This window comes from Podarcis raffonei, chromosome W, assembly GCF_027172205.1.
Source record: "Podarcis raffonei isolate rPodRaf1 chromosome W, rPodRaf1.pri, whole genome shotgun sequence".
Lineage (NCBI taxonomy): Eukaryota > Metazoa > Chordata > Lepidosauria > Squamata > Lacertidae > Podarcis > Podarcis raffonei.
The window spans coordinates 29,231,226-29,251,774 of NC_070620.1; the positions used below are offsets into that span (position 1 = coordinate 29,231,226).

General features: G+C 46.9%; 1 protein-coding gene across 2 annotated transcripts in view; it reads left to right on the top strand.

The window, feature by feature from the left end:
• Positions 1 to 18,595, top strand: part of LOC128406134 (probable helicase senataxin) — a 177,508-nt gene extending 158,913 nt beyond the window's left edge. Inside the window, exons 18-21 of one of the 2 annotated variants that reach the window (XM_053373158.1) lie at positions 1,224 to 1,331; positions 2,475 to 2,662; positions 16,036 to 16,128; positions 18,361 to 18,595. In XM_053373158.1, coding sequence (XP_053229133.1) covers positions 1,224 to 1,331; positions 2,475 to 2,662; positions 16,036 to 16,128; positions 18,361 to 18,529 — 558 coding nt within the window. In that variant the 3' untranslated portion in view covers positions 18,530 to 18,595. The remainder of the gene's footprint in view (positions 1 to 1,223; positions 1,332 to 2,474; positions 2,663 to 16,035; positions 16,129 to 18,360) is intronic. The other variant, XM_053373157.1, reaches the window with a different exon arrangement.
• The last annotated feature ends 1,954 nt before the right edge of the window (positions 18,596 to 20,549 follow it).

Genomic DNA, 20,549 nt, shown 5'->3' on the forward strand with positions numbered 1-20,549 from the left:
CTTAGACCCAGAAACACTCTCTTCTGTAAACCTGAGCTCAGAAAACGGCTCTGAATAATCTATGAAGCAACCTTTTTTTCTTTCTGCACCTCTACAATGAATCAGGTTTACAGTTTGTTGTTGGGGTTTTTTTGGTTTTGTTTTTTTAAACTTTAATCAGTAAGCACAGTAGCTTGCCTCCTCTTTCTCTGACCCTGGGCCTAATCACTACATTGAAAGCCTTCCTTTTGCTGTTCATCCAGCCCAAGCATGTTGGTGCTGAGCAGCATGCCCCTCATTGAAAATTCTTCCAGAGGAGTCATACCCAAAGATACCTGGGGCAGGAAGGGGTGAGCATGGAATTTTATAGAACTATATTAACAGCTTTATAGAATTATATGAACAGCTGTAGGCTGCCAAGACACGCTTCTCACCTGACAGCCTGATGCCTAAATTAAGTGTCCGCATTATAAATGTAGGCCATCAGTTGAAAGCACTCGGTCTTCAACCATGCAGGTTCCCAGTTGTACCATTTAGCAAAAGTTGACACCATCCCTAGCCCTGGTCATGAGTGCTTTGCACATTTTGAGGGTGGAAATTTTGACTTCCATGCCTAGGTAACTTAAATCTCAAGTTGAAGACGCTGCTGCCACCCTTTAAAAACAAAAAACAGAAACAGAACCCCCCCCCCACACACACACACTTCAGAATTCAGTTGCTGTAGTCCAGGGGTGGCCAACTCCCAAGAGACTGCGATCTACTCACAGAGCTAAAAACTGGCAGTGATCTACCCCATTGGGGGGGGGGGTTTCAGCCAGTGTTCTACTAGTCTTTTTTGCACGCTAACATTAAGATGTGTGGTTTAGCATTATGTGATACATTTTTGGAAGGCACCAGCTGGGGTGGGAAAGCTGAACTATATCAAAGTAATCATACAGGGAAAGCAAATTGTATTGAAGTTGGAGGCAACCAAATAAATGTTGGAGAGCTAGGAATTTATTTTTTTTAAGCAAGATCCTTGAGTAGCTCCCTGCTATGGATTGGATCGAAAGATCCTGGCCTCTTCCCTTCCACCCCAGACTCCTGAAAACTGGATCCAGAGGGTCAGGGGAGGCTATTATGTCAGAATGGGTGAGTTGCAGATGTGGTATAGCAGGATTTGATACAAGGCGACTTGTGCGGCGAGATCTTAAGATCTCTCTCGATCTCTCTCATTTAAACTGGTCCCTTTGTCTTTTTAAAAGGCCATGCAGGCTTGTGAGGTTGAAACTATCATCCCACTCATTCATGGCTGCAAAAAGCTGGTCCTGGTTGGAGACCCAAAGCAGCTCCCTCCTACAGTTAAATCTATGGTGAGTATGTCAACAATTAAGGTGTTTTGACTATCCCAGAAAAAAGTTGTAGAGCTGAAAACTGACAGGCTGTTTATAAGCATCTAATGACCCTGCTTTTGGCATAAATAAAGTAAAACATCTATCAGGTCCTTAATGGTGTATGAGCTGCCTACGGTGAAAAAGGTTCAATTAGTTTATCTGATCAAATTATTTACACAATTCTGTGAGTTTCTGTGAAATCAGCCTGTGTGATTACCATGTTAGTAGACAACATCCCTTTTGGTTAAAAAGGAGTGTATATACCAAGTACTGTTTTTCTGGGAGACACTCCAATGGCTGGTAGGGCAGAGGCAAGAGTAGATAGGGCCAATGCTTTAAGAATGTATTTTTTTATATGTATATCAAGGGATATTCCCACAGCAGTAGTCTTTGAGAGACTTTTATTTTTCTCAAGCACCACCATTTCTCTTAGTTCTGATATGCTGCAAAGAGCATAAGGAGAGGGGAGAAGTTCCTGCACCCTCTTACGCTGCCATCTTTCCCACTTTCAAATAAATAAAAGATTGGGTTATTTTGTGGGACTGTTTCCCAAGCCTCTTGGGTAGCCCAGAATAGTTCACTCATTCCTAATCTCTAGTTCAAATACAGGTGAAACTCGGAAAATTAGAATATCGTGGAAAAGTTCATTTATTTCAGTAATTCAGCTTAAAAGGTGAAACTAATATATGAGATAGACTCATGACATGCAAAGCGAGATATGTCAAGCCTTTATTTGTTATAATTGTGATGATCATGGCGTACAGCTGACGAAAACCCCAAATTAACAATCTCAGAAAATTAGAATATTAAATGAAATCAGCAAAACAAGGATTGCAAATAGAGCAATATTGGACCTTTGAGACATGAGACCGAGCAATGCAGAAGAGCTGAAGGCTGCTATTGAAGCATCCTGGTCTTCCATAACACCTCAACAGTGCCACAGGCTGATAGCATCCATGCCACGCCGCATTGAGGCAGTAATTGATGCAAAAGGGGCCCAGACCAAGTACTGAGTACATATGCATGCTTCTACTTCTCATCTCTTGTTCTTTAATTGTTGCTGCCTGTGCTTAACCCATTCCCTGAAAGTTTTACTCCTCCTCCCCTCCCTTGCTTTGGCAGAAAGCTGAGGATTACGGCTACAGGCAGTCTCTGATGGGCCGACTCTGCAGACACCTGAATGGGCAAATCCAAGAAAAACACAGTGACAGGCTTCCAGTCCTGTGCTTGAGGACTCAGTACAGGATGCACCCAGAGATCTGCCTCTTCCCTTCCAATTACATCTACGACCATGCCCTGAAAACTGACCGGTGTGTAGACATCTTACTAATTTTTTTACCTTGCCTCAAGGCAACAGGCATTTCATGAAAAGGTGACCTAAGTGTGGACATAGGTTCCATATTACCCTGGAATTTTGGCTGGTGGTCAGGGATGGTGGGGGTTGTATTCCAGCAACACCTGGAGGGCCCTGCTTTAGCTCATCATACCTGGTGTGTTTGTGTGAATGAATGTACTTGCTCTGACACTACTGGTGAGTACTTAGTTGAATGAAAATTCTGTGCATGATCATAGGCCTCAAACCTGACTCTTTCCAGCAACCTAATTTGATACTTTAATTTTTTTCTTCCATTCTAACCACTTTCTTGTTCTTTCTTTTTTAATATACTGTATATTAAAAATGATGGTGTTAAGTTCCATCCATGTACAATTTTTAGTGAACGTTCCCTAATACAGTGGTGCCCCGCAAGACGAATGCCTCGCAAGACAAAAATCTCGCTAGACGAAAGGGTTTTCCGTTTTTTGAGTCGTTCCGCAAGATGAATTTCCCTATGGGCTTGCTTCGCAAGACGAAATGTCTTGCGAGTTTTTGCGAGTTTGTTTCCTTTTTCTTAAAGCCGCTAAGCCGCTAAACCGTTAATAGCCACTAAGCCGCTAATAGCCGTGCTTCGCAAGACGAAAAAACCGCAAGACGAAGAGACTCGCGGAACGGATTAATTTCGTCTTGCGAGGCACCACTGTAGTTGCTGACAGAAATTTATATGGTGCTTTTGTCCATAAATTGTTCTGTTTAACCTCTTCAGTGTTTATATCCCAATTTAATTCCCACCAGCTTTTTAGATTTTGTTGGGGGCAAAATTGGTTCTCAATAAGTGTTTTGTATAAAAGGGAAATGCTATCTCTTATTACTATATTTTCATATTCTGTTAGTTTACTTGTAGCTTCATTTTTAATCTGTGTATTTGTAAGAAATGATCTCAGCTGATATCCTAACAGCCATGAAATTTGATTATTTTCTAAACGTACTTGTATTTCTGCTATTGTAAGAGGTTGTTGGCTAGTAAAGCAAGATGAACGCTGCAACCCCAGAGTCATTCGCAACTGGACTTAACTGTCAGGGGTCCTTTACCTTTTACCTTTTTAAGAGGTTGTCCTATCCTATAGTAATCTTTCAAGTGACATCAATGGCGTTCTTTCCATAGCTTCACATTAGATAAACTGTTTTTATTTTGATATAAAGGATGATGTTGGATCGAAATTATAGGTGACAGTCCTGGAGCTAAAACTTGGGGCCATTTTTTCCATATTCTAAATGACATGAGTACATAGGGCTTAGTAAGCCAACTCAACAAGCAAAGCTTATTTTTCATTCATGCTAATACCTCTGTAGGAACACCATCAACTTCTATATCCGCCAGTGTTGATCACTGGGTTTGCTTACTGGATGACATCAATTCCACCATATGGCTAAGTTGGGTTGTTTCATAATAGCTACTTAAATTCAGAATGCCTCAACCATTAACCAACCAGTAGTGGTATAATACAGTGAACCACTCTGAGACCTGTGGGTATAGAGCAGTATGCTAATATCTGGTTGGTCCAATTGTAATATAAACTTATTAATTTTTTCTGTCATTTGTTCAGATGAGCTATTTGTAGCCAAACTAGCAGTGTCTGGAACAAAAAAAGTAATTTAGATACAATCATATTTTAGATGTGGCCATAAGTCTGTTGTCTAAGGGATGGTGTATGAAAAAACATTACTTCTGGTTTCTGAAAATTAACTTGCAATCCTGAGTCCCTGGAGAATCGCTCCAATTCTGTACATAATATTTTACGTGCTGTGATAGAGTCAGAGGTGCACAAAATTATATCATTGGCATAGAGGCTTAAATTTTGTTCTTTTTTCTTTATAACCACTCCCGTACCAGAGAGGGGACTGCATAATTTGATTGCTAATGGTTCTACAATTAAGACAAATAACAGGGGTGACAGAGGACATCCCTGTTTTGTTTCACAACTGAGAACAACTGAGAACATATTCGCCTTCCAAAGCTTTTACCAATTTTGGACCAGGTTGAAATTTCTTAACTGCCTCCATTAAATTTGGTTCTGCGCAATCAAATGCTTAAACAATGTCAAGTGAGAGACTTGCTAAAGGTGGTGATATTTTTTTTTACTGAAATGAAGATTTTTTAATAATTTCCTATCTGATTCCTACTTCTTGTAATCTAGATGTTATTGGGTAAAATTCTCTCCTTTTTACAATGTGCCCTGAGATAGGTCCCAGAGAACCATAATTAGCTGAATTTTAAAAGTTATCTTTTCCACATTCTTAAGCGCTCTCCAGAGCTCATCTTTTTTTCATAAATCTATGGAAACATATAATAATGTATCTTGGAGGAGCTGAAACATGCAGATGAATTGATGGGCTCTGTGGGCTCTTTCAGTATCCTCGGGAGATAGTTCCAAGGCAGGTATTAGCAATTTAAACCATATAAAGTCCACAGTAGTGTCATTTTCTTTTTTTAAAAAAGATATTTATTAAGATTTTCAAAGTATTACAAAAAGAAAAATACAAAATAAAAATAGTTAAAAACAATTCAATCTTTCCATTACTTATCTTTCATTTGCATGTTTCCCGGATGTCAGGGAACTGACATCGGAGCTAGAGGCGGAGGGAAGGCTCTCAAATGATGCTGGAGAAGGGCCCAGCAGGGAGAGAGGCAGCTCAGCAGAGGGGGAAGCAAATCAGCGCAACACCAGGGATAAAGGGGGGCAGATGGGGGAATCGGCTTCCGCGCAGGGAGAGTAGGAGGAGACTGGGCGTCAAACAACTTTTATGTTGGAAAAGGTTTAAGAAACGCCCACTGACGGATTCTGCTAGCGACTGAGGCAGCCACGAAGAGAAGGGCTGTCCAGACAGAAAGGTTTAACAAGGCAATTTGGCCTGAGAGGCGGCAGTTTACGCACGAGCAACCCATACGCATTACAGCAATCCGTCAGTCTCTGAAGTTGCTTGTGCACAGCAGCAGGCAGGCAGCATCATGAGCAAAACCGGAGAAGCGAACGCCACGGAGGGAGCAGCTGGAGGGCAAAATCTGGTGGAGAGGAACCGAGATTTGGAACAGCATGTGGCCCTTCTGACGGCGCGGCTGGACGAAAGGCGGACTCAAGATGCACAGGTCAGACCCACCCCCGTAGCAAGGAAGGTACCGGGACCGGTACACAAATTTGGAGGGAAGCCCCAGGACTATAGTGCGTTCCGAACGGAAATAGAGTACGCGTTGGAACTGCAGCAGAATGATTTTGCAGACGATGGGGAGAGGGTTGCCTATATTGTCGGACATCTGCAGGATGGGGCCAGAGAATGGATCAGGCCCTTAATGGCGACGCAGAATGCCGCCTTGAAGGACCTGAGGAAATTCTTTCAGGCAATGGATGCAATGTACTCCAGTGATGTACAGCAAAGTGTGACTCGGCGGGAACTGATGAACTGTAAACAGGGGCACCAGTCAGTTAGAGACTACTGGTCACGCTTTGCCATGTTAGTTCACCGGCTCGGGTGGGAACTGGACTCTGAACCCATTCAAATGTTGTTCGAGGAGGGGTTGTCCCCAACGGTGAAGGATGAGCTTTCCCGTGCACCCCACCCGCAGTCGATGGATCAGCTGACCAAGGCTGTGCTTGCGATTGGTGTAAGGCAGGAAGCGCGGGCCCAGGAGAAGCGGGAAGGGAGAGAGCAACGTTACCATGACTACCGCATTCCTGAAATACCAAGGCAGCCTTCCCCGCCGGCGGAGCCAATGGAAATAGATGGGGCGCGCGCGGGGGAAGTTTCAAATTCCAGCGAAGGTCGCAAGAAGGAGGGAAAGGATTGGAAAACCACCAAGAAGTGTTTCCTCTGCCAGCGGCCGGGACATTTTGCCAGAGTCTGCCCTCAAAGAAAGGCCTGGCAAGGAATGGTGGGAGCTGCAGGGGGTGAGGAGGAGGTGGAAAAGGGGCAGGAACAGGGAAACGGGAACGCTTGGCTGCCACTCAGCGGGCACAGCAGCCAGGCCAGCAACCAGTAGAAGTGCCCCAACCAGACCCCCCCAGGGCAGCTATAGCCATAGAAGTGGTGCTAGAACTCCCGAATGGGCACCCAGTCAAGGTGAAAGGGCTGTTGGATTCAGGCAGTTCCTGCAATTTCTTCAGCAAGGACTTTGCACTAGAGCACCAGCTCCACCTGCTGCCCTTGGATTTCCCCTTGCAAGTAACCACCATTGATGGCAGGGAGCTTCTGGGAGGGGAAGTGACACACCAGACCCCACCAATGAGAATGAGGGTTTCATGGCACTCGGAGACCATCGCCTTTCACGTCGCCTCACTGGCAGGGCCCCCAATAATATTAGGGATGAGCTGGCTAGCACAACATGATCCAGTGGTGGCATGGCATCAGAGGACAGTCACCTTTGGGTCCGCTTACTGCTTGGAACACTGTCTAGGGGGGGAAACCCCAAGGATGACCGTGGCCAGGGTGGCTGGGATAGCTGTGGAGCGGAAAGGGGAGGTGCCACCACAATATGCTGACCTGCAGGAGGTCTTCAGCGAGAAGGAGGCGGATAGACTACCCCCCATAGGCCCTTTGCCAAATCAACTTGCTCCCGGGGGCGCAGCTGCCGGTGGGTAAACTGTATGCCATGTCGGACAGGGAGATGAAGGAGTTGCGGGAATTTATTGACAAGAACCTGAAAAGAGGCTTCATAAGAGAATCAAAAGAGGTGGGAGGCAGTCCTGTGGAGAGAATCAGAACTTACAGGGTTAAGAAGTTCTGAGTGACGTCTCACATTCTGAGGCGTGGTTTAGTATACTGAGGGGAGTGTTTTTCCTGTGTCTCAGTGTTGTTCCGTTACTGGAGGAGAGACGGGCAGAAATGAGTGCTCTGTCACCAGGAGGGTTCTGAGTTGTTTTTCTACACGAATAAAGACTTTTGGAAGATAAGGAAGGCACCGTGCGTTAAGCCTGATTTATTACACGCACACACACAGCAACAGTTTCTACGCAGCGTACACTCTGCTACAAGTAGCTGTGGGAGCAGAGCGCTGAGGCGGAAGCGTGTGGGCTCCGGAAAGAAAAGCTACAAATCAAACATTCCATAGGTTATGGGTGGTCAGCAAACGCTTTGAAGCAGAGACGTGCCGGTGTGTGTGTTGCAGCCAGCTGAGGAGAAGCTGGAGCCAGTTGGAGCTGTGCCTAACGTTTGAGGCAGAGAGGAGCTCGCTGGGGAGGATCTGGTATGCTGAACCGGGTGCCGGAGGTGCTACTGCTGTTACGTGAGTACGCTGGGCCCCGGGGGAGAAGATGGCAGACAGCCATGAATCGTACGCAGTCCCATTTGAAAAATTGGACGGAAAGAACTGGGAGGAGTGGAGTAGGAAGCTGAAGGCCTGGCTGGTAGCCAAGGGTCTGTGGGAGGCGGTCCGAGGGCCTCCACAGCAAGCGGCGGCCAGAGCTTCGGCAGCAGATGTTGCAAACACACACGCGTCGCAGAGGAGGAACCAGAAAGCCCTGGGAGCTATAGTGCTCAGTTTGGAGGGCTCGCAGCTACCTTTGGTGGAGGGTCTTGATAGTGCCCAGGCTGTTTGGCAGGAGCTGGAGAGGGTTTGCCGAGAAACCACAGCGGAAGCCAAAAGCCACGTCCCCAGATGCAGTACAGCCTCAAGGAGAGCTGCTGGCAAGGTTGGGGGGGCAGAGAAGACCAAAGGCAAGTTTGCAAAGTTTTCCACCAGTTGTTTGTGTGACGAGGAGGAACGCCGCCTAAGAGAGGGCCGAGCTGGCACAGGGAGCCCATCCGGTTGCAGAGGGGGGGCCAAGCCAGCAGAAGGCACCGTTCAGGCTTTTTCCACTCGTCGTTGCTTTGTTTGCAATTCTCCTGACCATCTGTGTCGCTACTGCCCCCAAAGAGCAAGGGAGACAGGGCAGGATGTTTCCAAGGTCGCTTCCCATGGGAACCAGTCGGGTTTCCATGGCAACCAGTCCAGCAAGGGAGGCAGGCGTGGGAAGACGCAGAGAGTACGTGGCTCAGAGGGAGAAGACAGCGCTTATCAGCTATCTGCATCCATGGCGGTTTTAGAGGACACCTGCCAAGGCCCCAAGGACGGGGGCTACGGGAAGTCTGTTGCTAAGGCAACAATGAAGGACAGCTCCAGTGAAGACAAAGTGATGCGTTGGGTTGTGGACTCTGCTGCCAATAGGCATCTCATAACTGAGACACCTGGTGTCAAGATGTGGAACTGCAAACCTGTTTCAGCTGGGAAATCAGTGTGTTTTGCGGATGGTTTACAAAAGCCATTGTCTGATGTTGGAAATGTTTATGTTTCTGTTTTGCAGGCGCAGCTGGAAGTCTACGTGTCGCCAGGGATAAAACATTGTCTTTTATCTGTACCTTGTCTCTTACAGGAGGGGTATAAGGTTTGTTTTGAAAAGAATGTCTGTACAATTTCCAGAGGGGGGAAGCAACTAGTAAGTGTTGAGAAAAATCAGAACAACCTCTTTGTACTGGAAACACCTCTGGAGGGTGAAGGGAATGCTGGGAAAGCCACCATGCACACTCATGTTTCATGTGCTTGCGTGTGGCACAAGAGAATGTCACATGGTTCTTGTGAAGACATCCAGATGTTACCGGAGTGCACTAAAGGGTGCAAAGTAAAGGAATGTGGTAAACCCCTAAATTGCAGGGCTTGCAGGAAAGCCAAGACCAAGGGATACAGTTATCCCAGGGTGGAGAGAGTAACCACAAAACCTTTTGAGCTTGTGCACTCAGACCTTTTTGGTCCCGTGCCAAAGCCAAGTCTGGGAGGGGCCAGGTTTCTGCTGACGCTGTCAGGTGATTTTACTCAGAACGCATGGGCGTTCACGCTGAGAACGAAGGAGGAAGCAACGCAACTGATCAAAGATTGGATTGCAGAGGTGGAACTACGGTTCTCCACCAAGGTGCAGGGGTTCAAGTGTGACCGAGGTTCAGAGGTCACTGGGTCTGCTCTAAAGAGTTTCTTTCACCAGAGAGGGATACGTCACAAGGTGACTTCTCCTCAGGAGAGGGGCGTGGCAGAGCTTAGGAGTAAAGCTCTGGTTCAAGCATCAGAGATTCAGCTGTGTGACTCTGGTTTGCCTCAGAGGTTTTGGGCTGAATTGATTAAATCCGCAAATTTCACGATGAACAGGTGCTACAATTCAGTGGTAGGTGAAACCCCGTATTTTGCACTCCACGGACAGAAACCGCAGGTGCATTTCCTCCGTGCGTTTGGTGCAAGAGCCTTGGTGCCTGTACCAAAGTTTCAGCAGAAGGAAGGTGGCCCAAGGTACCAGGAAATAATCTTCTGTGGGTATGAACCTGCGACAAAGGGGTGGAGGTTTGCATATCCAGAAGGTGATCAGACCAAGCTTCTGATCAGTAAACATGCTGAATTCTGTGAGCAGGATGGTTGGGCAAGGTGCAAAGCGAGCCCTGACGTTCACTCAGATTGTCTGTCTGAATCTGAGGAGGAGGGAGAGCCAGAGGCTGAACCTGATGATGAGGGTCAGGAACAGGGTTGGGCGTCTCCACAGGTTGTTAAAGGAGTGTCCAAGAGTGAGCCTTCATCTCCTGTTAGCATAAAGGAGAAAGCTCACAGATGGGTCAAGTCAGAGGGGGAGTCGTCTGATGAAGAAGACACACTTGCTGGCCCCAGTGGGTCAGAAGAAGCACCCCAGTTTGTGCCCAGGCGATCATCTCGGGTAACAAAGGGAATTCCACCTGAGAGGTTTCAGGTCACCAATGCGTGGGTTGGTTTCGCACAGTGCGAACCTGAGATTTGTGAGGAGGTTCAACAGTTGCCTGACGTTGATGCCAGGAAGGAGCGAAAGGCAGTGGGGAAGGTGTTGAACTCTCAGAGGTCTGTAAATGTGTATTCACAACTCCTCTCAGAATGCAATACGAGAGGGGGTGTGGAGAGAATCAGAACTTACAGGGTTAAGAAGTTCTGAGTGACGTCTCACATTCTGAGGCGTGGTTTAGTATACTGAGGGGAGTGTTTTTCCTGTGTCTCAGTGTTGTTCCGTTACTGGAGGAGAGACGGGCAGAAATGAGTGCTCTGTCACCAGGAGGGTTCTGAGTTGTTTTTCTACACGAATAAAGACTTTTGGAAGATAAGGAAGGCACCGTGCGTTAAGCCTGATTTATTACACGCACACACACAGCAACAGTTTCTACGCAGCGTACACTCTGCTACAAGTAGCTGTGGGAGCAGAGCGCTGAGACGGAAGCGTGTGGGCTCCAGAAAGAAAAGCTACAAATCAAACATTCCATAAGTCCGGTGTTCTTTGTGGACAAAAAGGACACTAATAAACCCAGGCTCGTTGTGGACTATCGGGCCGTCAATTTGGTGTCGGAACCCGTGACCTTCCCAATGCCCAGGATTGACGACATTTTAACGCGGGTGAGGCAGGGAAATTTTTTTACCAAGCTGGACCTCAGGGGAGCATACAATTTGATTAGGATGAGGGAGGGGGATGAATGGAAGACCACAATCTTCACACCCCTAGGGGCCTTTGAGTACCTAGTTATGCCTTTTGGATTACAGTCGGGCTCCACCTGTTTTCAAGCTTTCATGCACCACGTGTTGGGGTCTCTGCTGTACAAGAACTGCGTAGCCTTCTTGGACGATGTCTTAATCTATTCGGACAATGAGCAACATGTCAGAGACGTCAGGGAAGTGCTAAAATGACTGCAGAAGCACCAGTTGTGGGTCAAGCTGGAAAAATGTCAGTTTCACGCCAGAGAAGTCGAGTTTCTGGGGTTGTCAGACAAAGGCCTAGCGATGGACCCAAGCAAGGTGCAGGCAGTGCTGGAGTGGAAGGCTCCCAAAACCCGGAAGGACGTGCAGAGATTCCTAGGGTTCAGCAACTTCTACAGGAAGTTCATCAAGAACTTCGCCCACTTGACAGCGCCCATCACAGATTGTCTCAGTAGCAAAAGGAAGTTCGTCTGGACAGAGGGGGCCCAGCAATCCTTTGAAAGACTGAAGAAGGCGTTCGCATCGGAAGAGCAGCTCCTGCACGTAGATCTGGAGAAACCCATGAGGCTAGAGACCGACGCGTCCGACAGAGCCATTGGGACGGTCCTTTTGCAGCCCGGGAGGAGCAAGCAGGAATGGAAACCGTGTGCCTTTTTCTCAAGAAAGCTGAGCAAGTCGGAGCAAAACTATACTGTGTATGACCGCGAACTGCTTGCGATCTATGCGGCGTTTCGTCGATGGCGCCATCTACTAATAGGGGCGCAACACAAGATCCAGGTTTGTACAGATCACAAGAACTTGGAATACTGGAGGACCGCACGAGTACTCAACCAGAGACAGATTCGATGGACACAGGAGTTCTCCAAGTTTTCCTTCGAAATCCGATACGTGCCAGGAGAGGAAAACGTAAGGGCAGATGCTCTCTCCCGGAAGCCGGAGTACATGGAAGGAGAGGGGCCGCCGGAGATACGACACGTGATCCCCGAGGACCGATGGGCGTGGGGGGGAACCTTGGTGGGGAAGCGAGAACTGGCCGAGCTTACTAGAAACGACGTGTTCGCACAAACTAAAATCCGGGAACTCTGAGATGGAAGAGAAACCCAAGGAGGGTTTGAGTAGAAGGAAGGGGTGCTGTACTATAAGGGGGCGCTGTATGTACCGGGGGAGACCCTAAGCGGGAAGGTACTCAAACAACTCCACGACAACCCCACAGCTGGGCACTTTGGACAGCACAAAACCATGATGCTCGTCACCAGGCAGTTCTGGTGGCCCAGGGTGAGGGAGGATGTACGGGAATATGTACGGGGATGCGACCGCTGCCAAATGGCAAAGGGGGAGCGGGCTGCCCCCGCAGGATTACTGGAACCCTTACCCACGCCGGGAAAACCCTGGGAGGTGGTGTCCATTGATTTTATGACCGATTTGCCCAAGTCCCGGGGAAAGACAGCGGTCATGGTAGTGGTCGATCTACTGACAAAAATGTGCCATTTTATAGCTTGCTCACATGCGGTTACGGCAGAGGAAACAGCCAGGTTGTTTGTGGAGCACATCTTCAGGTTGCATGGCGCTCCCTCGAGGGTTATCTCCGACCGCGGAAAACAATTTACTTCCCGGTTCTGGAGGAAGCTCATGAGCTTGCTGCAGGTCGAAGTGGGCTTCTCGACGGCGAGACACCCGGACACCAACGGGCAAGCAGAAAGAGCGAACAGTATACTACAGCAATACCTACGCTGCTACGTCAGCAAGAGGCAGAACGATTGGGTAGAGAAACTAGCGCTGGCTGAATTTGCGTACAATAACGCTGAACACGTGTCCACGGGAATGAGCACGTTCATGGCCAATTATGGGTGTCATCCCAGGGCCTTCCCGGGGAGTGGGGAGGAAAGTTGGAGCGTACCTGCGGCAGAGCAGTTTGTGGAAGAAATGGAGGCCCTGCACCAGCAACTTAAGATGAACTTGGAGCGGGCCAAGGAAATTTACAAGAGGCAGGCAGACAAGCGCCGCAGGGAAGGGGAGACCATACGGGTGGGGGACCGGGTGTGGTTGTCATCCCAAGGGTTACCCTTTAAGGGGGGTGCAAGAAGTTGCAGCCCAGGAGGCTGGGACCGTTTGAGGTAACACAGCAGGTGAACCCCGTGGCATTTAAGCTCAAGTTGCCTGACAGCATGAAAATACACCCAGTGTTCCATAGGTCCCTACTCTCACCGCACAGGGAGGGGCGGGAATTCCCGGGGCGAGAGGGAGAAGTCACCACACACCCGCAGGTAGAAGAGAGGGAGCACCACCACTTGGCCACGGAAATACTTGACTCAAGGTGGCGAGGACGCCAGGTGGAGTACTTGGTAGCTTGGGAGGGAGAATCCGGGTCGGAAAACACGTGGGTTCCCGCGGAGGCAATCGATGACGGGTATCTGGTGGAGGAATTCCACCGCCTGTTCCCGGAGAAACCCAAACCCCTAGCGAGATTCTGGGAGGAGCAATTTGGAACCACAGACGATGAAGAGGATTTTGAGGGTTTTTCTGCCTCCGAGGGGGAGGGAGGAGAGGTTTCGGAGGAAGAAGAATCAGACTGGGAGGCCCACCCCGCGGGAAGGAATCAGAACGGGTGGGAAGCGGGTTTCGAATCCTCAGAGGATGGCGACAGCTCCTTCCAGGGGTTACCCGCCTCGTCGGCCGAAGAAAGGGACGAAGTTGGATCTACAGGTCGGGCCGGGGGTGGAGGGGTTCCTGGGGGGGGAGGTGGATGTCAGGGAACTGACATCGGAGCTAGAGGCGGAGGGAAGGCTCTCAAATGATGCTGGAGAAGGGCCCAGCAGGGAGAGAGGCAGCTCAGCAGAGGGGGAAGCAAATCAGCGCAACACCAGGGATAAAGGGGGGCAGATGGGGGAATCGGTGAGAGGGCTCCAGGACTCTTCATTGGACACCAGTGGGGAGAGCACAGGTCCTCCGCTACCCACGCCCTCCCTGCACAGAAGACTTCCGCGCAGGGAGAGTAGGAGGAGACTGGGCGTCAAACAACTTTTATGTTGGAAAAGGTTTAAGAAACGCCCACTGACGGATTCTGCTAGCGACTGAGGCAGCCACGAAGAGAAGGGCTGTCCAGACAGAAAGGTTTAACAAGGCAATTTGGCCTGGAGAGGCGGCAGCTTACGCACGAGCAACCCCATACTCATTACACCGGACCTCCTCACACCTCCCTTTTTTGTATTCCAATTCAATTTGTTAGTTCAGCAAATCCTTTCACTCTTTGTTTATCCTAGTCTTTAATCTTAAAATATAGTAACATTAAATTTGTACCTGTTAATAACCCATTTTTTCATATTCCTTATAGAATTATAGCTAAAAACCACTTAACTTCTTATCCAACATCATTCTAACATTCATTAATTTTGCAGTATTTTTGTAAATAGTCTTTAAATTTCTTCCAATCTTCTTCCACCGACTCTTCTCCCTGGCACAGTAGTGTCATTTTCTGTCCCTTCTGAAAAGCCTCTGAAATGAAAATTAACCTGTTCTAAGTATTTTTTTGATAATCATCCAGCTTTGATTTCATATCCATATTTTCTTGAAGCAATTTTTAAAGCTTTTTCTTCATGTTGAGCTGCAAATTCCTTTCTCAGTAGTGCATTTGTATCTTTTCCTGCCATGCTTGGGCCAGTCTTAGTTGGGCCAGGTGCCATGTTATCTTTCTGCTGACTCATTGCCCTGGCTTCTCCCTAACCCTGCAGCTTGAGAAAATTCAGTATATTCCCTTGTTTTTGTCTCGGCATATTTGTTGACATTCCCCTTCCGAGTGGGAGTAAAAGCTTTCCAGTCTTCCTAATTTATCGACTGTTTTGAACATAAATTGTGTGCTCTCGGGCAGGAGCTCAGAGTTATGCAGCCATCTTGATTACTGGCTGAGCACACCTCCTCCCCCATTTCTGAAATGTTAATGTTGAATTATTTGCTGTTTTGATACATGGCTGATCTTTTATAATGGCAAATAGCTGTAGTACGCCAAGCTGATAATGATGAGCTTTTTAAAAAAAAATGTGCCAAGAAAAGCTGGTTTCTGTAACGTGTATTAATTATGCATACAGCTTGTGAATTATTTTTGTAATTTATCTTACTTGACATAATTTCTTAGGTAGGGTTTTCTGTTAGCCCAGGAAAAATCAAGGACACTGGCACCTGCCTCCCACACTTCTAAAATATAAAACACACAACACACCCTGCTTTTTTCCTTTGATGGGACTCAAGGCAGCTTACAGATAAAAACAAGAAATTCTAAAAACATAGAAACAATAATTTAAAACAATTAAACATTAATATAATTAAAACTATATACATATATAAAAACTGTTTAAAACATGCACATAATTACAATAACAACAGCATGACACCGGCCCTTTCATTAAAAGCAATCAGTTCTCAAAAGCCTGTTGGAACAAGCCTGTTGCAATTCAAAGGGCAGGAAGCCCAGATATATTAGGAACACGGAATGAGAATCTTTGGAAAGAACAAGGTGTTAAGGTCTCAATCCCTGACTGCTGAAAGAGCCTCCCAGGGTCCCCAAAACTTATTGAGCCATCGCCAGGGAAAATCTGTATAAGCCTCTGGATTTTTTGCCCTTCCACTGCTATTCACTGAATATGTTTGTCATGCTGTTTGAATATTCCCCTTCATGTAGAAAACGATGACATCAGGGAGAACAGTTTCTGTCATCCCTCACACCACCTCCCTGACATGCTAGTTTTCTCTATGTGGGGAACATCATGTGAATGATTATGTGACGGATAGTGTTTCCTCCTGCAGTGAAGAATTGAGCAAATAGACCTCAGCACACTGCTTTTTAAAAGCTATCATGATTTCTCATTGCATTATAGATGGACAGAAGAGAGACGATTCTCTTTGGAATGGCCCTTCCTACCGTACCTCCTCTTTGATGTTTTGGATGGCCAGGAAGAACAGGAGAGCAAGTAAGTTTTTCATTTATTTGCTTTGTGAATTTGTAGTCGCACTTTTCAAAGTGGCTAGCAGGAGTAAAATAAAGAAACAAAATTTAAAATCCCACATAAAGCCAACACCGTTTTTTATTAATTACATTTGTTAGCTGCTTTTTACACAAACAAATCTCAAAGCAACTTAACAGATAAAAACAATGAAAACTTAAAACACAATGTGTAATTTCATACACTTCTATCATGTCGCCTGTTTTCTAAAGTAAAAAGTCCCAAATGCTGCCACCTTTCCTCATAGGGGAGTCACTCCATCCCCCTCATCATTTGGGCTGCCCTTTTCCTGAACCTTTTCCTTTTTGAGGAGGCGACCAAAGCTCTACATAGTATTCCAAATGCAGTCTCACTGTAGATTTGTGTAACTGCATTGTGATGTTGGCAGTTTTATTTTTCATTCCTTTCCTAATGTTCCCTAGCATAGCATTTTCACAGCTGCCACACACTGGCCATCTAATCCAGCCCTCAGAAAAAGCTAAAGAGCCCTGCTTAGCCCCCCACCCCAAGGGTCCCTCTCTCATCCTAGAGTAAGGAGCTCATGGCTGGTCTGCAATCTCTTACCATCTCCACCCTGAGCTATGTGAGTTGGGAGTCCCAACAAAAGGTGCACCACCCCTGATTTAGTCCTGAACTCTATTGTAGGACAGGAATGGGGGAACCTGTTTCCCTCCCAGAGGTGCTGTTATAAACCCAGATTGTTGCTGGACTACAGGTATATGGTGTCATCCCTGCTACATTTGAAAGGTCTGCTGTGTGGTGTGGAACTCTGGCTTGGTGGACAATTTGGGTAACTTGTTGTTGTTGTTGTTTAGTCGTGTCCGACTCTTCGTGACCCCATGGACCAGAGCACGCCAGGCACTCCTGTCTTCCACTGCCTCCCGCAGTTTGGTCAAACTCATGTTAGTAGCTTCAAGAACACTGTCCAGCCATCTCGTCCTCTGTCGTCCCCTTCTCCTTGTGTCCTCCATCTTTCCCAACATCAGGGTCTTTTCCAGGGAGTCTTCTCTTCTCATGAGGTGGCCAAAGTCTTGGAGCCTCAGCTTCACGATCTGATCTTTGGGTAACTTACCTGCCACAGATTGATTTGATCAAGAACATAAGAAGAGCTTGCTTGCTGGATCAGGCCAGAATCCCATCAAATCCCACATCCTGTCCTCACAGTGAGCAACCAGATGTCCCAATGGGAAGGCTGCAGCAATCATGATCTGGTGTTTTCCCACTTTCCACCACAATAAGAGCATGTGGCAGCTTTTGTGGCCATGTTCTCCTTAGCTGTTGGTGGGTGGGCACACTTAAAAGTTTTTTAAAAAGCTAAGATTGAAGCAATCTTTGAGGTCATCTAGCACTGTTCAGGGCACAAATATAAGATGGGGGACACCATCTTATATTACTAACAAGGCATTGTTAGTAGTATGTGTCTTAGTAGATCACAAGCTTAACATGAGTCAGCAGTGTGATGCAGCAGCAAAAAAATATAATGATCTTCTAAACTGCATCAACAGAAGTCTAGTGTCCAGATCAAGGAAAGTAATAGTACCACTCTATTCTGCCTTGGTCAGACCACACCTGGAATACAATGTCTCGTACTGGGCACCACAATTTAAGAAGGGTGATGACAAGCTGGAACATGTGCAGAGCAGGGTGACCAAGATGATCAAGGGTCTGGAAACCAAGTTTTATGAGGAACCATTGAGGGAATTTGGTATGTTTAGCCTGGTAAAGAGGAGACTGAGAGGAGATATGACCGTCATCTTCAAATATTTCAAGGGCTGTCACGTGGAGGATGGAGCAAGCTTGTTTTCTCCTTCTCTGGAGGGTAGGACTCAAACCAATGGCTTCAGGTTACAATAAAGGAGACTCCAACTATATACCTGGCAGAACTTTATGACAGTAAGAGCTGCTTGACAGTGAAATGGACTCCCTCAGGTGACTGTGGACTCTCCTTCCTTGCAGGATTTTAAGCAGAGGTTGGATGGCCATCTGTCATGAGTGCTTTAGTTGGAATTCCTGCATTGCAGGGGGGTTGGACTAGATTACCCTTGGGGTCCCTTCCAACTCTACAGTTCTTTGAGTGTATGTCCCAAAAGAACCCTAAGAGAGAGAATCTGTGATAACTTTTAAAATGAGGCACACATCCAAATACAAGGCCTTCAGCTCATCCCTTTCTCCCTCCCCTTCTATTTCTTTCTTGTTCAGTTCCTTCATTAATCTCCAGGAAGTTAAGCTGGTAATAGAATTAATGAAGTTAATTAAGAGCAAAAAGAGAGACATCAGCTTTCGCAACATTGGGATCATCACCCCATGCAGTGCTCAGAAAAGAAGGATCCTGAGCCAGCTGGAGAAAGAATTTGGAGAAAATAGGTAAGAATTTCACAAGCCTTGAATGGCATTAAAATCCCTTTAACTGGGCCTCTTGATTCAGCAGAGTGTCAGTCAAGTTACTGGAGGTGAAGTTTACTCTCAATTGAATCATGATTAAGCTGTTGAAATACTGCATTCAGTGTGCAATAGGCCCTCCAGATGCTGCTGGACTTCAGCTCCCATCAGTCCCAGGCAGTATGGCCTGTTGGCAGCGATGATGCGGGATACTGTCCAGCATCATCTGGAGGACCATGGGTTTCTCATTCCTGGTGTACAAAAGCACTGTAAGTATCCCCCCTGTCTTCCTCCAAAAGTGATGTCGCTTGTGAGGCCTTGCATGCTGCTGAAGTACATCCCAAGCAAATGAGACTACGCTTGTGCGTAGTCATCCCTCGTTAGCCTTATCTCTCACTTCCCTGAACTTATTATTTAATAAAATAAAAACTTCCCTCTGTTGTTTCCCTGTTGCTAAAATGTACGGTACATTGTTGGTTCCCTGGGGCAGGGATCTTCCTTATTTGTTGATGGTAGTCGGTAAAGCGTCTGTATACTGATAGCTCAGCACAGTATCCCTGTGGGATGTAATCCATTGGTGCAGTCAAATGCAACATTCCTTATTTCCCTAGCGTGGGCACAGTCAGGGGGACATCCAGTCAGGGTAACGTCCTCTTCCACTGGTGTGGAGCATCCCTCCCCTGCATGTGACCTAGGAGATGGGCATCGCTCTGGCTGACTCCATAAAAGTGCCGGGTCATGCAGCCATTTTCTCAGTCTTGTTTGTCTTGCTTCACTTGCTTTCTATTCTCTTGTTTATCTTTTGCTGCCATGCTGCTCTCCTCCATCCATTTTGTTGTCTTAATGTAATTTTGCTGTCTGCTGGCTCTCAGCCAGCAGCACATGAGTTCAGTCTCCATATGAGATGAACTCAGACTCTTGATTGTGTAACTACCAAGTAAAGCCTGCCTTTCAGGGATCAAATGAACTGAAATGTGAGTAAACATTTTGTTACTTTACTCAGAAAGACTCTTGTGTCTTTATTCTTTGAAGAGGGATTAAAGGGGACACCAGGAAAGATAAAGTCACTCAGATTCGGGAAGAGGTAGACTCCACCGTGGCAGCAGGGCCGGGGCGGGAGAGTGCTAGAGTCCTGTCTAGTCAAGTTGCGTGGGATCAAGTCCAATCTGTTACCTCCGAGGATGTGGACAGGCTGCTTAGACAAGTGAAACCAACCACCTGTCTCCTTGACAGCCCATCCTGGCTCATAAAAGCAAGCCGGGAAGTGCTGGGCTGGGAGATGGGTGGTGAATGCTTTCCTCTGTGAGGGAGCCTTCCCAGACCCACTGAAAGAGGCAATTATTAAACCGCTTCTTAAAAAAGCATCTTTGGACCCAGCCCATATGGCCAACTATTGCCCAGTCTCAAAACTTCCATTCTTGGGCAAGGTGATTGAGCGGGTGGCTGCGTTAGCATTTCACTCCACCGTCGCTGCATTTGAGATTGTTGTAAATCACATGCCTGTCTGAGAAGACTATGGGAACGGAAGACATCCTTATCTCTCTTTCGTTGTATGTACTTTGGACTGTACTTTCACTTCTTCTGTTCTCTCGGAAGGGAACGGACACCATTATGCTGTAGTCTGTATATAGTGTGTAAATAAATAGTAGATTAGATCTCTGTTGTTTCATGCTTCTTGCTGTGTTATGCCAGAAGATTAGTGTGCATATGCCAGCTGGTATATGTCGCTGAGTTCCCTGGAGATGAAGGGAGATGCCTTTTCCAGTGCTGCACACATCGGAGGATACGGGGGCTTGCAGACATCCCCAGGGCGTTTTCCTTCCCCCCCCCCCAAATTTTTTTTTATTGGTTTTCACAATATTATAAACAAACAAACATAAATCATAGCCTTATTGAAAATTACACTTATTAACTTTGTTAAGTGACTTCCTCGCTTCCCCTTGGTTGAATTTCATTGCATGTCCTTTTAACGGTTTTCCAAATCCCAATTCTTATGAAATTTAACTTCA